Source organism: Herpailurus yagouaroundi, unplaced genomic scaffold (assembly GCF_014898765.1).
Source record: "Herpailurus yagouaroundi ecotype Mexico unplaced genomic scaffold, PumYag 166, whole genome shotgun sequence".
Lineage (NCBI taxonomy): Eukaryota > Metazoa > Chordata > Mammalia > Carnivora > Felidae > Herpailurus > Herpailurus yagouaroundi.
The window spans coordinates 19346594-19362472 of NW_024412407.1; the positions used below are offsets into that span (position 1 = coordinate 19346594).

Below are 15879 nucleotides of genomic sequence, written 5' to 3' on the forward strand. Positions count from 1 at the left end.
AGGGTTACTTTGTTTTGCAGCACTAAAACCTAGAATTAGGAAACAAATGTGGGTCTGGAGATGTCAAGCCTGTCCTCAGGGAACTTTCCTACTATTTGGGAAGACAGAGGAGTATGTTGGCCCAGTGATGAAAGATGAGCTAAGCTAAGCTACAAGGTGAGCTAAGCCCCTGAGAGCTGTCAGAGCACTGAGGACAAGGCAGAGGGGCTCAGTCCCAAGGGATACAAGGTTTGCCTTGCAGAGGGACAGCACCTGCGCAAGAGGGCAGCCTTTGCAGAACAGAGCGAGTGAGGACACACAACTTACAGGACCAAGTAGTTCAGTACAAGAAGCAAGTCGTTTCAAGGCCGGGAGCCAGAGGGTCAGAGCACAGGGCTTCCTCCAGCCTTCCCTCATTGTAGTCCAAGATCAGCCACCTTGCTGATGATTCGAGAAGCACCACTGTTAACTGGTCCAGTTGAGCACCAGAACTCCCTCTGACTAGAGCAGGCTTGCCACTCCGATTTGGACCTCAGAGTGAAAGTGTTCTGTTCATTGTCATTACTGCACAGGGAGAGTCTCTCCTGGTAACAATTCTATTCAGTTTTCATCACCTGAAAGAGAAGATTAAAAGGATTAATAAGCCCTGAACAAAGGTTAACAGTAACAGTATTTTAAAATGGCAATGAAATCAGCCAGTAATGGTTAATTCCACAGTCAAATAATAGCACAATGTGACAATTTATTTAAATAATACTTCCTTAACATCATCTAAGCTTCTCATGCCACAGTTGCCTATTTCTTCTAGTTTCAACAATTAAAATGTGACACTGGAATTTGAAATTGCTAAGTGCATGATAGAGACTTGACATGTCCCTGCTAAAATTTGTGTACTTTTGGGGCTCCTGGGTAGCTTGGTCAGTTAAGCACCTGAATTCGGCTCAGGTCATAATCTCATGGTTCATGGGTTCAGGCCCTGTGTCAGGCTCTGTGCTGACAGCTCAAAGCCAGGAGCATGCTTCAGATTCTGTGTCTCCCTTTCTCCCTGCCCTTCCCCCACTTGTGCACTCGCTTTCTCTCAAAAATAAACATTAAAAATTTAAATATAAAAAAATTTAAATATAAAACTTGTGAACTTTTACTTTAGTATTTTTATACAAAGGTATTTTATTATAACCCAGGATATCCTAGTGAGAGATGGGGGAGAAAGCCGTATTAGTGCCATGTAATATAAATTTGAAACCTCGATGTGACTCATGATTTGCAAAAGCTGGATAAAGAAATATTAAATCTGAAGAACTTGGGTAAAGAAAAGAACATTATGATTTATAAATTATCTCAGTGAAGTCTAAGTACAGTGTCTAGGTCAAAGCATCTAAAAACATGCATTCCCATAAATATAAATTATATAAATTACAAAGCTTCAAGCTATGTATCATATATCTTGAAATTCTGTTCATAGCTGAAGTAAATAATCAATTTTTTTCTGCATTTTGAAAGATTGTAGATCTGAGAGAACAGTGTTATTTGGAGAAAATGGGAAGATTCGTTACCACCATTCCAAAGAAAGCAGCTGTTCTCATAATTGGTATGTATCCAAGGTAGGATGATTCTTGGGTTTCCGCCCCCCAATATCAGGCCACTTCAGGGGCTATGTTTTGTGAATTTTGTCTAGTATTTCAATTTCTTAATCTGCTTAACATAAAAGTCTATATGTTTCATCTGATATTTTCTGATTAGCAAACATTTGCTGGCTGGTATTTCTGTTATCCACCGATACAAATCATCAGCACAAGTAGTATTAAGACTGGAGCTTATCTGAATTGATGTTTTCAAATATCCAATGTTGAAAGCATCTGCTAGTGAGATTGTTACGGGAATTTAGTGATGAATCCTTTCCTACTTATTTCTGTAATAATGGTGATATTTTATTTCCCAGAAGATGGGAAATAGCTGGAGATGAATATGCTTCACTGTCTTTAAATTTTTTCTACATAGTCTGTCCCCTCTAAAGATATCTTTAAGCTTTAGAAATAAGTTTTGCAAGTATTTCACTTCAAGTGTTCTGAATTTTAAAAATTGTATGAGCATTTAAAGATATGCAAAGGTAGATCATAGTTCTGTGAGTTTATAATCTGGTAAGAAGAAAGAGCTGGATAAAAAACTATACTGTAAAACAAGACCAATAAGCTTTATAATCCACACTACCCAGGCGTAGGGTGGTATTTTGGAAAATAGAAAGACTAATTCGCATTGCAGTGGTTTGTGAGGCATGTGTGTGTTTATACCGTGGTTGGGAGACATGGAGGTAGGAATGTTTTAGTGAAGGGGATAGTATTGAAACTACGCATTGAAGGATAGTTATAATTTTATAGCTCATGAAGTTGTTTATAGCTCTAGTGTCTAAGAGATTTCAACATATCATGCCACGTAGAGGGGATAATGTGTAAGAAATGTCAGGGAGGTAGAGAATATCATGGTTGTTTGGACAGTGTGAGTCACAGGACAGCTGGACAGTAATGTTAGCATAAATAAGAACTGGTATAACAGTGGACAATGAAGATAAAAAGGCTGGTTAGCTCTTAGTTATAGAGGGTCTTAAATTCCATGAGGAGAAGATTAGATTTTTTTGCTGTAAGCAATGGGAAACTAAAATGGTGGCAAGATTATAATTTATAAAATGGATGTATAATGACCTGTAGATATTTGTTGTAAATATAGAAAGGAAATAATGTGGCTTAATTTCAGCCAATATTTAAAAGGCTTAAAAGTCTAAGTTGGGGAGCACCTGGGTGGCTCAGTTGGTTTAGTGTCTGAATCTTGATTTCAGTTCAGATCATAATCCCAGGGTCATGAGACCAGGCCCTGCATTGGGCTCTGTACTGAGAATGGAGGCTGCTTATGATTCTCCCTCTCTCCCCCCTTTCCCCAGGTTGTATGCACACTGTATCTCTAAAATAAAATTTTAAAAAGTCCAAGTTGACTTTCTGTGTGTCAACCTAGTAATGTAATACCAATAAAGGCTTTGCCATTTTTGCTTAAACTTTGAGGAAAATAGCATCTAGAATAAGAGTGAGAGTCCTATTTTATTAAAGTCCTGGGCAGGGGCATTGGGAGGGGTCTCCAGGTACAATCTTTAGAAAGAGGCATTGATAAGCTAGAAATTATCTGAAGGACAATGGCTAACATGGAAAGACATTTGGAATGATATCTTGGGAGATATGGTAGAAGGAACCAGGAATGGTTTTGATGCAAAGAAGACTTGAGAGGAGGAAAGAACTGTCTTGTCTGAGGATCTACTACAGAAGCAGAATTGGACTTGCTCCAGTGAAGTGCAGAGCTGAGAATGAGGAGCTGGAAGGTTAGGAGAAAGCAGATTTCAATCCAATATAAGGTAGTTTCTTTTTTTTTTTTTTTTTTTTGATTTATATTATTCATTTGGGGGAGGGAGGGGCGGAGAGAGAGAAGGAGAGAGAGAATCCCAAGCAGGTTCTGCACTGTTAGCATGCAGTATGATGTGGGGCTCAGTCCCACAAACCACGAAATCATGGCCTGAGCCAATATCAAGAGTCAGACGCTTAACTGACTGAGCTACTCAGGCACCCTGCAATAGAAGGTAGTTTCTAATGGCCTTCCTCAGGGGTAATGAATTTCCTTTATAAGTAGATATTTGAGAAAAGCATGGATGGTTATCAGTGAAGTTGTAGAAAGCATGTGTACATTGGGCTAAGAGACATGCAGATGACAGCCAATTTACCCTCAAGGAAAGAGAACCTGTGATTCAACTTAGACAATGAAGTATTGAAGAGATTTCTGCAGGAAAGACTTTCAAGGCAAAAACGGTTGTTATCAGTGTTAGATATTGCAGAAGGCAAAATGAGGTGAGATAAAATGCCATTGGATATGGCAGCTAATTGAGTAGAATTGTAGGATCAGGAGCTATATTCATAACTGGCTGAGTGGTTGTTAAAGACTTGGTATCTTTCCTTCATCAAATAGTCAAAACATTTTTATCAAAGCTTTAAGATGTGCCAAGCACTGTTTCAGGTGCTAGAAATAAAGCAGTGAATGAAACAGACAGAAATGCTTCCTTTGGAGACGAGTTGGAAAGTGGAGAACAGGGGTAATATGAATAGCATTATAAATAATAGTAGGAGGTGGTAAGCGCTATGCAGAAAATCATAGCAAGAAGGTGGGATGGTTGTGCAATATTAGAGAAGTTGCTCGGGAAAAGCCTAATTATAAGGATGATATTTGAACAAAGACTTGAATAAGATGTGGGAGGGAATCATATGGTCATCTTGGGAAGGAACATTCTTTGCAGAAGGAATGGCATATGTGAGGCAGGAAAAATTTTGGTATATCTGGGGAACAGTAGAATCAAAGCACTAGAGCTAAGTGATGGGTGGAAATGGTCATGGTTAGCGTGGTCAGACTTAGAAGACATAAGAAGGACTTTTTTGAATTTTACTACAAGATGTATTGTCATTGGAGGACTTAGAGCAGACAAGGAACATGATCTGACACACTTAAAAAGGATCACTTTGGTTGTTTCATTGAAAATAGACCATAGGGGCACCTGCATGGCTCGGTCAGTTGAGCGTCCAACTCTTGATTTCAGCTCAGGGCATGATCTCATGGTTCATGAGTTCAAATCCTGCATTGGGTTCTGCAATAGCCCTACAGATTCTGCTTGGAATTCTCTCCCTGTCTCTCTGCCTCTCCCCTGCTTGTGCACGCATGCTCTCTAAATAAATAAATAAACTTAAAAAAAAAAGAAAAGAAAATAGACTCTGGAAGGGAAAGACCAAGAGCTGAGCCCTGTTAGTGTCATTGGTATCGACACCAATAATCCAGGTAAGTATGATGGCTTGGGACCAGGTTTGCAATAGTAGAGGAGGTGAAAAGTGATAGAACCACAGGATTTGATAGTGAGTTGAAAATGTGGGTTGTAAGAGAGAGAGAGAGAGCCTTATAATTAACATGAGGGTTTTTGACCTGTAGGAGGCATGGGAGTGAGGGTTTGCTGCCCTTGTTTCAGATGAGGAGACAGTTAACAGTGAAGGGAAAGAGGAAGACAGGACAGTGGCTTTTGGATAGTAGGACAGGTTTCAAGAGAAGCAGGGTTTTTTTTGTTGTTGTTGTTGTTGTGTTGGGGTGGGTGGGTTAGGCTTAACTGTGCTTATGAGCAGAAGAAAGAGTAAGATGAGTCAAGAGAAATGTATAAATACATGAAGGATGTTTCATGAGAACACAACAGTTAAAGAAGATTTAGCTTTGGAAAAAAGAATAATCACTTTCCTGAGAAAGCAACAACAACAAAATTCAGGTTACCTATAGGAAGGTTAAATGAATTTACACTAGATGTCTTCTTAGTAATTGTAAGGTTTTAGCTGCTTCAAGTTTAGAGGATGAAGTTGAGATTAAATAGTTAAGATACTTAATACCATGTAAGGACTAAAATGAATCAACCAGAGATTAATGGGAAGACTTTCAGCAACTTTACAACTCAGTATTAGCATGAATTGATACTGTAGTTCAGCAAATCTAAAACAAACTGGTTGTAAAATTGTTATTTTATGTACTCAACAAAGAAATAAAAAATACCCCAGATCAGGAGATTTCAAATAAAGATGGGACACCAAAAGCTGTATGTTCAGTGTAAGGCTAAACCAGGCACACGCCCACCCACGTGGAAAGCTACATGCCCCTACCTTGACACTGGTGTAGAGAGGGGTAAAAATCTTCTCTGTGATTTTGAATCACAAGCTAATACTTATGCAGGTATGTAGTCTAAAATTCCCACCACCTGTATAGTCTGAAACACCTGAAAATAACGTAAGTAGCATGCAGTTGATAGTGCACCTGGGTGACTGGCCAGAGATCATTCCTCTCTGCAAGAACTGTGTCCATCTAAGTCTAAAAGAATTAATTGTAAGACTATACTGTAAGAACCTTCTGATTCTGGAATGTTCCAATGTGGAGGAAAAAACATGTGCCTTAGAAATGTAATGCGATACGGAATCAATCTGCATCTTAGTGATTTCTCCATTATGCTAAGCAGCCTTGAGAATGGTAGAAGGATTAATTAAAGATGGAGTTAATTAACTAATGTTAAGATAGAAACAAATAATGTGAAGAAGGAGCAAGGAGTTACACAGTTCCTCCAAGCCTATCTTTATTCTGCTGGGTGGTACCTAGATTCTGAGACCTGGCAGATAAAGGACACTCAGGTCATCTCTCCCCTTCCATGCCTGTGGGAGACATTGCATTTCTAAGAGCCTAGAACAGTGCCTGGCATATAATAATGCTCAATAAACATTTGAATAGGTAAATCAAGGCTTAATTTTGGTAATCCTCTCTCACTTAGCTTGATTAGACCTCAGAATCCTTTGCAACACAATAGTCACTAACAACAAACCAGGTTGGCATATGATTTGAAATCTGTCTTCTATCACTGAGGTAGGGATTTTGAGGTAGACAATAATTTGATGAACAGGAGAAAGTACTTGCCTTTGAAGCCATGAAGCCCAACCTATATTTCCTATTACGTGTGAGGTGTGATGAGTCTTTTAATATCATGACAGTTTTCTTATTTGGAATAAGGGGAATAATTTCTACCTGCCCACTTCAGAGGGTCATAAAGAGCCTCAATAAGGATGATAGATGTGGAGTGCTTTTTCAATTGAAGTGCCTAAAAAAGTGAGCTTTGTAATATTTTAGACAGCTTATTGTTTTATAAATTGAAGTGCTTAAAGAGGGATTTTAATAATATTTAAGCAGCCTATTTTGACCTCGATGTTCAAGATGATGGACTTGAAAAAGTGAAGCAGGGAGTTTCTGGTTAAGAAGATATTTAGTAAGAATTGTTACATTTGGTTTTTGGAAACAGGGCATTAAAAAGCTGGATAACTCCTACAGTCCTGAACACTTATTACTTAGAGGGCAGTGATACTGTTAAGAGGTCTAAGGCTGTTGATGGAGTGCCTGGGTGGCTCAGTCAATTAAGTTGTCTGACTCTTGGTTTTGGCTCAGGTCATGATCTCATGGTTTTGTGGGTTCGAGCCCTGCATTGGGGTCTGTGCTGGCAGTGTGGAGCCTGCTTGGGATTCTCTCCCTCTCTCTCTCTCTCTGCCCTTCCCCCGCTCATGCTGTCTCTCTCTCTCTCTCTCAAAAATAAATAAACTTAAAACAATTATGTAAAAAAACCACAACAACAAAAAAGGTCTAAGTCTGTTGAGAAAGACTGCCAAGTTTTAGAAAGAGGTTTGTTCTGACACGTTAGATTCCAGGTAAGAGTGCTTTGCAGCCCAATGAATGTGAGGCACAAAAGATGCTAAGGATTTACGGTCTGCTGGGGTTTCTTTTCTTTAATAATATGAGTTCGTGTAGGAAAATAAAAGTAAAAGATTATGTGTTAAATTATGTAAGACTCCCTTCAAAATGTTTAGACATATTTCTAAAGATGTTAATAAAAGGTCACAGCTGACCTTACTGGGAGTTAGGAAGGTGACATTGCACCTGCAGGGACTGAGATCCAGGCTGACCTTGGAGGATGTGGCTGGTTAGAGTTAACATATGCAGCATGGTCAATCCATAATTCATGACCCATAATTTGACTTCTGGGTGAAAACTATGAATTTTCAATTAGGCTAATAAGTTAGAACAAAGAGGTGAATCTTAGGGTTTTCAATTTACAGATCAGAATCCTAGCATTTTATAACTGAATGAAATTTAAAGGGTGGTTTCCGGCCACTCTCTAATTAACGCCTCTATTTGTTGGATAAATGCCAGCAATTTGAGCCTATCCAAATTATTCTTACATAAGGAACTTCCATTGCCTATTATCTTCTAATAGTCTTTATGATTTTTGTTACTGGTAAGTTATGAGCTAAAGCCCATATATTAGATCTTATTTGTCACACTTGACTGTCCCATTTATTATACTTTCTCCACCTTCCCCTGTCTAGCTTATGTATGTGGAAAATAATGGTACCAGAAGATAAAATTATCCTGATAAAATTTGCAAGCTTAGACATACAAAATCAAGTTGGTTGTGACCATGGCTATATATCTTTACAATCAAGCAATGGAGTGCTTATTAGTACGTATGTTACATTTATTTTTTCTTGTCATGTTAGAGTATCTGAACAACTGAAGACGTGCAAAGGGACCTGAAGTTAGATATCTGCCATAGAACACTTTATATGCTGTCCCTTTCCTGAAGGGGCAGATGTGTGTGGTAAGAGAGGAACCAATGACTGGCATGTTGAGTGAGCTATTCCCTTCTCAGGTTGAGTAGCAGTTTTGAATGACATTGATCTCACAATTATCAGAAACTTCCTTTCAAGGCAACATCTATTTTGTTTTTTGGTTTTATCACAAAAGTGGGTGCCTGTTTGCCAAATTTGGTAAAGACAGGTAAATAACTGGAAGAAAATGTAAACCATTAAAAATCCTACCACCTAGAGATAAATGCTGTTAACATTTTGGGGTACTGTATATTCGTTTATACATAATAACTATACACACTGAACTTCACATTGTTTTATAATGTTCTTTTCTCCCATGACAATAGATCATTTCAGGTCATTTGTGGAATACCACTTATACACTAAGCATAATTGATAACTTTAATTGAAATATTATGTGTTAAGCATCTTGATAGAAGATCTCTAGAGCTGGTATAGACCTTGGTCTCTAGGTCTCCCTAGGCCAGTGATTAGGACAAATAGCTTGTTGCAAATCGACAGGGTGCTGTAGATAAGGTATTGTGCTAAGGGTTATAATATTCATTGACTAAATGATTTCACATTCAGGCCTGCAATTTACCTAGGAACCATTCTTTCAACCAATCATTTGTTAAAAAATCAACTATGTGCCAGATATCATATCAAGTCCTACACATATGTGGAGTAAAAACAGTCTCTGCTCTAATGCAATTGCAGTCTGATAAGGTATCTAAGCGTGTACCATAAAGTAGAAAATGACAGGTACAGGAGATGTGCTGTGGTGACTCAGAAAAGGTACCTCTTACTTCAGTGGGTATTTAGGACGGTTTATGAGAACTGGACTTTGAGTCAGGCCCTGAAGGATGAGTAGAATTTAGACATGTGAGATTGAGTTTGAAAAAGCACAGATACAGACAGTGTGGAAAAATTAAATTAACCAGTAAATAGTTTGGTGGGTTGAGAACACAGAGTTCCTGGGACATAGTGTTAGGAAAAAAAATTAACAAGTTTGTGACATTTTTAGTAATGCTATTTCAATTTCTTTTCCTTTTAAGGTAAGGTCTGTGGAGATAAATTGCCTTCACCATTGCTGACTGAGACCAGTGAAGCCACAGTTACATTTGTTTCTGATCCAGAAAACGGTGGCAGCAGCTTTGAGCTTACATTTACTGCTGTTCAGAAGCACTCAGAAGCTGGTATCTCAGATATTTAATTCCCTGATGTTTTTATCTGATATGGGGATAAGGAAGAGGGAATGCCTTTGGCCATTCACTTTGGATTTCCCTGACACTTCAACAGGTTCAGGCTGTGGGAGTGTAGCTGTATTGGTGGAAGAAGGGATGATTCACTCTGCCAGTTATCCTGACTCGTATCCCATGAATGTAAAGTGTCATTGGTTCATTCGTGCTCCGGAGAAACACATTATAAAGGTAAGCAGCTAAGGAAGATCTTTACTTCATTGAGAGCTTAGCTGTGTTGGTTAGGCAGAACTTGCTTCATCCTGGCCAAGAAACTGCCATTATAACTAGGAGCTTCAGTTTGCTGCCATATATAAATATGTCAACCTACATCTGGATCCATAAATGTGCTTTGAAAAGTTTGAGCAGTTTAAGAGAATACATCAAAAAGTAGGCCTCCTTCTCATCTAACACCCATCATACCTCCTAATGGCAAGTGAACACTAGAGTGTCCCTAGGGAGATCTTCTGAGCATTTAGAAACATGCATATATTTACATTGCTTAGCAATGCTTTTTCTCCTTAAAAATATCTCAAAGATCTTTCCAAATGAGTCCACAGGGCACTTTTCATTAACTGCATACATTATATTGTGTGATATTCCATAATTTCTTTCTTTTTAATTTTTTTAATGTTTGTTTATTTTTGAGAGAGACAGACCACAAGTGGGGAAGGAGCAGAGAGATAGGGAGACACAGAATTGGAAGCAGACTCCAGGCTCTGAGCTGTCAGCACAGAGCCCGACACGGGGCTTGAACTCACAAAGCATGAGATCGTGACCTGAGCTGAGGCCGGACACTCAACCAGCTGAGCCACCCAGGGGCCCCGATATTCCATAATTTAAGTCAGGTCCCAATAATATACACTTAGTGGGTTTCCAGTCTTTGCCCTTACCAGCAGTGCTAGTACATTCTTGTGTCCATGTATTTGGGCACATGTGGATGTATGTGATTCCCAGGAGTGGACTTTCTGTGTCAAAGGATTTGTGCATTTAAACCTCATAGTCATTGCCAAGTTGCTCTCCAAAGAGGCTGGAATTACTTACACTTCTATCAATAGAATAGGAGGGGTAACTGCCAGCCTTTTCATGTTCAGAGGGAAGCTTTTAAAGTTCATCTCTTCTCTTCCTTGACCATTTCTCTGGTTATGTTTCTAATTTGCACAGTTGGAATTTGAGGACTTTATCACTGAATTTAGCCCAAACTGTATTTATGATGCTGTTGTGATTTATGGTGATCCTGAAGAGGAGCATGAGTTAGGTGGGTAACATTCCATCTGTAAAGAACAAGAGTAGTTGTAACACTGACTGGCCTCCTTGGGTGACACAAAGTTGAATGAGAATAAGGATTTCTTCTTCTGGAAACTCACGTGTCAAAAAACTTTAGCTTTAACTGATGAGCCAACAATGGATTCACCAGAAGATTTAAAAAAATTTTTTTTAATGTTTATTCATTTTTGAGAAAGAGAAGGAGCATGAGACGGGGGAGGGGCAGAGAAAGAGGGAGACACAGAATCCCAAGCTGTCAGCTCAGAGCCTGACACCGGGCTCGAACGCACAAGGTCTGAGATCAGGTATGAGATCATGACCTGAGCCAAAGTTGGATGCTAAACCGACTGAGCTACCCAGATGCTGCCCCACCAGTAAGATTTTTTTTAATGTTTATTTATTTTTGAAAGAGAGAGAGAGAGAGAGAGAGAGAGAGAGAGAGAGAGAGACAGCATACAAGTGGGGGAAGGGCAGAGAGAGAAGGAGACACAGAATCCAAAGCAGGTTCCAGGCTCTGAGCTGTCAGCACAGAGCCCAACGTGGGGCTTGAACCCGCAAGATGTGAGATCATGACCTGAGCTGAAGTCAGACACTTAACCGACTGAACCACCCAGGCACCCCTCACCAGTAAGATTTTTAATAGAAACATGTAAAATTTGGAGAATGTTTCAGAATATTTGGAAGGTGAATGTGAAGTCCCAGGGAAAAAGGAAATAGTAACATTGAATACATTTTTGGCAGTTACTGAAGGTAATTTTTTAAACTCCTTTTTGTATTAAAAAGTAACTGAAAAGTATAGTAACCAAAAGTAACCAAAGTAACCAAAACTATAGTTTCTACTTGAATCTTAAAAGTTAATTTTTGGAACTAGAACTTCAAATATACTTTCCATTTTGACCTACCAATTTACTTAGTATAAGAAGTTATCTCTTCCAGCTGTGCAGCCACTCCCTTAATATACCTATTATTTGTCCCTTAGTTAGATGTCAGTGTGGGTCTGAGACCCAGGAATATAGGTGGGTTGGGAATGTTTGGATATTCAGGGCAGCTGAGTGGAGGCACAATCCCCCTCATCCAGCTGAATAGGATTTGTATAGAGTGGGCTTCAAGTGAAGCAGATTTCAGGTGTTACTTACATAAAGCATAGCCAACTTCCCTTTGAAAGGAGGATACAAAGTTTGGGATTTTCTTTAACTCGCCCCTTCGCACTGTGTACATTAAAAGTCAATTGACATTTCTATGCATGCTAAAAATCAGATGTCTTTTCTCTATCTGTAGAGTGTTTTTCTATGAGATAAAATTACAACACATAGTTATCTTGAAACTAGTATTTCACTCCCACATACAATGGAAAAGTGTGCCTACAAACCAAAGTTGAAGAAAACCAGAATTGCTGGGAAAAAATTAGATAATGTTTTACCTCTGTTTTCTGACTTAAAAAACTTTGTAACTGTAAATCAAACTTTCCTAAAACTTTTACAGCTAAACTTTGTGGGATCTTAAACCCTACTCCAATATTAAGTCCTCATAATATGCTGCTGATTCATTTTAAAAGTGATGGTGAAAATAACTTCCGAGGCTTCAAGGCTAGTTTCACCTTTTTGCTCTCAGGTGAGGATAAGCACTAGCGCAGTAATTATTTTTGCTTGTGAAAATAGTTATACAGAAGATCACTTAGGCATGTTTACCTGAATTTAGGGTGCTTGAAACACCTTGGTGACAAAATATAAATGCAGATTCCTGGGACTCCTGGGTGGCTCAGTTGGTTATGCATCTGACTCTTGATCTTAGCTCAGGTCTTGATCTCAGGGTCATGGGCATGGAGCCTACTTTAAAAAACATTTTTTTAAATGTTTATTTATATGAGAGAAAGAGAGTGGCAGAGTGTAAGCAGGAGAGGGTAAGAGAGAGAGGGAGACACAGAATCCAAAGGAGGCTCCAGGCTCTGAGCTATCAACACAGAGCCCAGCGCAGGGCTTGAACTCACAGACCGCGAGATCATGACCTGAACCAAAATCAGACGCTCAACCTACTGAGCCACCCAGGTGCCCCAAAACATGCAGATTTCTGGGGCATCTGGGTGGCTCAGTTGGTTGAGCATCTGACTTCAGCTCAGGTCATGATCTCACAGTTCATAGGTTCCAGCCCTGCATCGGGCTCTGTGCTGATAGCTCAGAGCCTGGAGCCTTCTTCAGGTTCTGTGTCTCCCTCTCTCTTTGCCCCACCCCTGCTCACTCTCTGTTTCTCTCTCGAAATTAAATAAACATTTAAAAAAATTTTAACTGCAGATTCCTGTGCCCACTCCTGAAGATTTAGGTTCTGTAGATCTGTGATGGGGCCCAGGAATCTGTGCTTTAACAAGAACCTCTGGTGAAGCTAAGAAACTACATCCACTCAATGATCAAAAAACACTTTAAGCACCTTATATCAAAAGTAGATAATTTAGATTAGAGAATGCAATTCAGAAATGAGATTGACTGTCTCTGTTTTGGGACATTTCAGGGTTCTGAAGGATTTATAGTTTTCTAGCCATTCTAGAAAATAAAGCAGCCTTTACTGAGATGGAAGGAATATCATTCCTTAAAGACCCTAGTGTGGAAAAGAATGGGTGATGTACAAAAAACTACAAATAATTTGGCAGTGTTCAAGTTTTGGAATGTTAGAAGAGGCAAGAGTCATATCATGATGGATTCAGGGCATTCAGTTTTAGGTACCAGAGTGATAGGATAGCCAGCTAACATTTGTTGATTACTTGCTCTGTACCAAGTATAGACTAAACATTTCACATGCATTACCACATTTATTCCTCCTTACAAACCTAAGAGGTTTATACAATGCTCTCCTTTTCACAGATGAAGGAAGAAAGTTCAGAGAGGTTAAGTAGCTTTCCCAAAGATGCATAACTGCCAAGAGGTGGAGCCAGAACTCAAACGTTGGTAGTAATGTGGAAGATAGAGACAAAGATTAGGCAGAGATTAGTGAATTTACAAGGAGAGTAGTGAATAAATCATTGTAAGAATTTATTTTAGGTATAGTCCTTGATCAAATATGTTGTGGCAAAGATGATATATAAAGTAGAAAAATTCCAGCATGATTCTGAGGACTCTAGCTTGAGTGGCTAGGTGGATGGTAGAGCCACTAAATGATACAGAGAAACATAAGACCGTGTTGACTCTTGAAATCAATTGGTTTCATTTGAGACAAGTGGATTTGTATGAGCTTGTGGGAGATCCAGATGAATATAGCTAGCATATTCTACATCTAGAATTCAGAAAAGGGACTTAAGGGAGAAATGTGGAAGTCATATATATGCAAATGAATAGTAATAGGGTTATGAACTGTACCTTGTGGAATATCTTGCAGGTTGGAGGATAGGATCTTGAAAAAAAGACAGATTGAGAAGAGATGGTCGTAGATTTTTTGAGAAAATCAAGAGAGTAATTTAATGGAGCCAAAGAAGGAAGAAATGCTTAAAAGGGTCAGATACACTAGGAATTTAAGAAAAATATAACCAATCACATCTATGGGATCTGGCATTTAGCACTGGAAAGATTGCAGTAGTGAAATCAACATTAGAGTGGTTTTATGATTGACCAGGATAAGCAAGCAGGGTCAGCTAGTGTACACGACTTTAAATATTTTCAATTAAAAAAATGTTTTCTCTGTAGACTCTTCAAACCAAGTTGGATCAACATCACCTCCCCAAACCAATCTTGTATCTTCTGCAAAACTTATTCCATATGGTGAGTTGATGGTCACGTAGTTACTACCTGTTTAATCTTTCTTCTTTGGAAAGCCTCATTTTACATTTATATAACTCTACAATGAAGAAGAATGAGTTTTACATTTAGGTCCATGAAACTTCCAGAATTTTGTTTGGGTTTGCATATACACATATAAATAGAGGGAAGAAGAAATAAGCTTTATGATTAGAAGAAAAGGGTGCAGAGAGTAATTCTTTGTCCTCATTTGCACCTGTGCAAACTTGATATTTAAAATATCTTCCTAGAATCCATATTTAATATATGATTATGCATTTTGAGGCAAAGGGAGAAAACAAAGTTTTTTGTTTTGTTTCATTTTAGCACACACTGGCAACTTTGAACTTACTTGTAATCTGAAGTATCTGGTCAGGGGCGCCTGGGTGGCGCAGTCGGTTGAGCGTCCGACTTCAGCCAGGTCACGATCTCACGGTCCGTGAGTTCGAGCCCCGCGTCGGGCTCTGGGCTGATGGCTCAGAGCCTGGAGCCTGTTTCCGATTCTGTGTCTCCCTCCCCTTCTGCCCCTCCCCCGTTCATGCTCTGTCTCTCTCTGTCCCAAAAATAAATAAAAACGTTGAGGAAAAAAAATTTGAAGTATCTGGTCAAAAATTATGATCTTTCATTGTTCTATATGCATGTATTCAATATGGCCTAGATGGGCTATAATAAGAAGTTGTACAGGGAGCTGTAATAGGAGAAAATGCCACGAGAGAGAGAAGAAACAAGGATATGTATGAAGAACTTTATATGCTCTGTTAACAACAACAACAACAACAACAACAAAAATAACCCATCCCAGTAGAATGTAAGTTCCATGACAGCCAAGACTTTTGTCTATTCTATTCACTGATAGATCAGCGACAGCTAAAACATCACTATCGAGAACATTGCCTGGCAGTACCAACCACTAAAATTATTTATTGAATGAATGAGTAAATATTACTCTGTAGGCCAGTAACCAAAAACCTAATTGCTTAGCAGAGTTACCAAGGCAAGCTTTTAAAATCAGATTCCTCAGAGGTGGATGTTAGGGAGTTGATATCTCTATAAAGCTCATCTGATATTTGGAAATTACTACCATCAGCTATTGGAGGAGGTGTATGTTCTTTCTTATTTCAGTTGGATAGGTCATTAATTTCATCCTCTCTGCTATAGGTATCTGTGGCATCCCTCCATTTAGTCTCCAGTGGCTTTCCAGAAGAACTGTAGTGGGGGAGGAAGCCTGTCCCCACTGTTGGCCGTGGCAGGTGGGTGTGAGGTTTCAAGGCAGTCACCAGTGTGGAGGTGCCATCCTCAACCCAACCTGGATTCTCACTGCAGCCCATTGTCTGCAATCGTGAGTGAAACTGATGATATTTTAATAACGTACTTAGCATGTATTTATGGCCATGCCTAGGGTAGAAG

At 39.1% G+C, this 15879-nt stretch overlaps 1 protein-coding gene across 1 annotated transcript in view; it reads left to right on the top strand.

The window, feature by feature from the left end:
• OVCH1 (ovochymase 1) overlaps positions 1 to 15879 on the top strand; it is a 57088-nt gene that overhangs the window by 10329 nt on the left and 30880 nt on the right. The window contains exons 8-15 of the mRNA XM_040487861.1: positions 1480 to 1567; positions 7950 to 8083; positions 9266 to 9406; positions 9510 to 9640; positions 10613 to 10706; positions 12197 to 12325; positions 14383 to 14457; positions 15631 to 15811. Of these exons, the coding sequence (XP_040343795.1) occupies positions 1480 to 1567; positions 7950 to 8083; positions 9266 to 9406; positions 9510 to 9640; positions 10613 to 10706; positions 12197 to 12325; positions 14383 to 14457; positions 15631 to 15811 (973 nt within the window). The remainder of the gene's footprint in view (positions 1 to 1479; positions 1568 to 7949; positions 8084 to 9265; positions 9407 to 9509; positions 9641 to 10612; positions 10707 to 12196; positions 12326 to 14382; positions 14458 to 15630; positions 15812 to 15879) is intronic.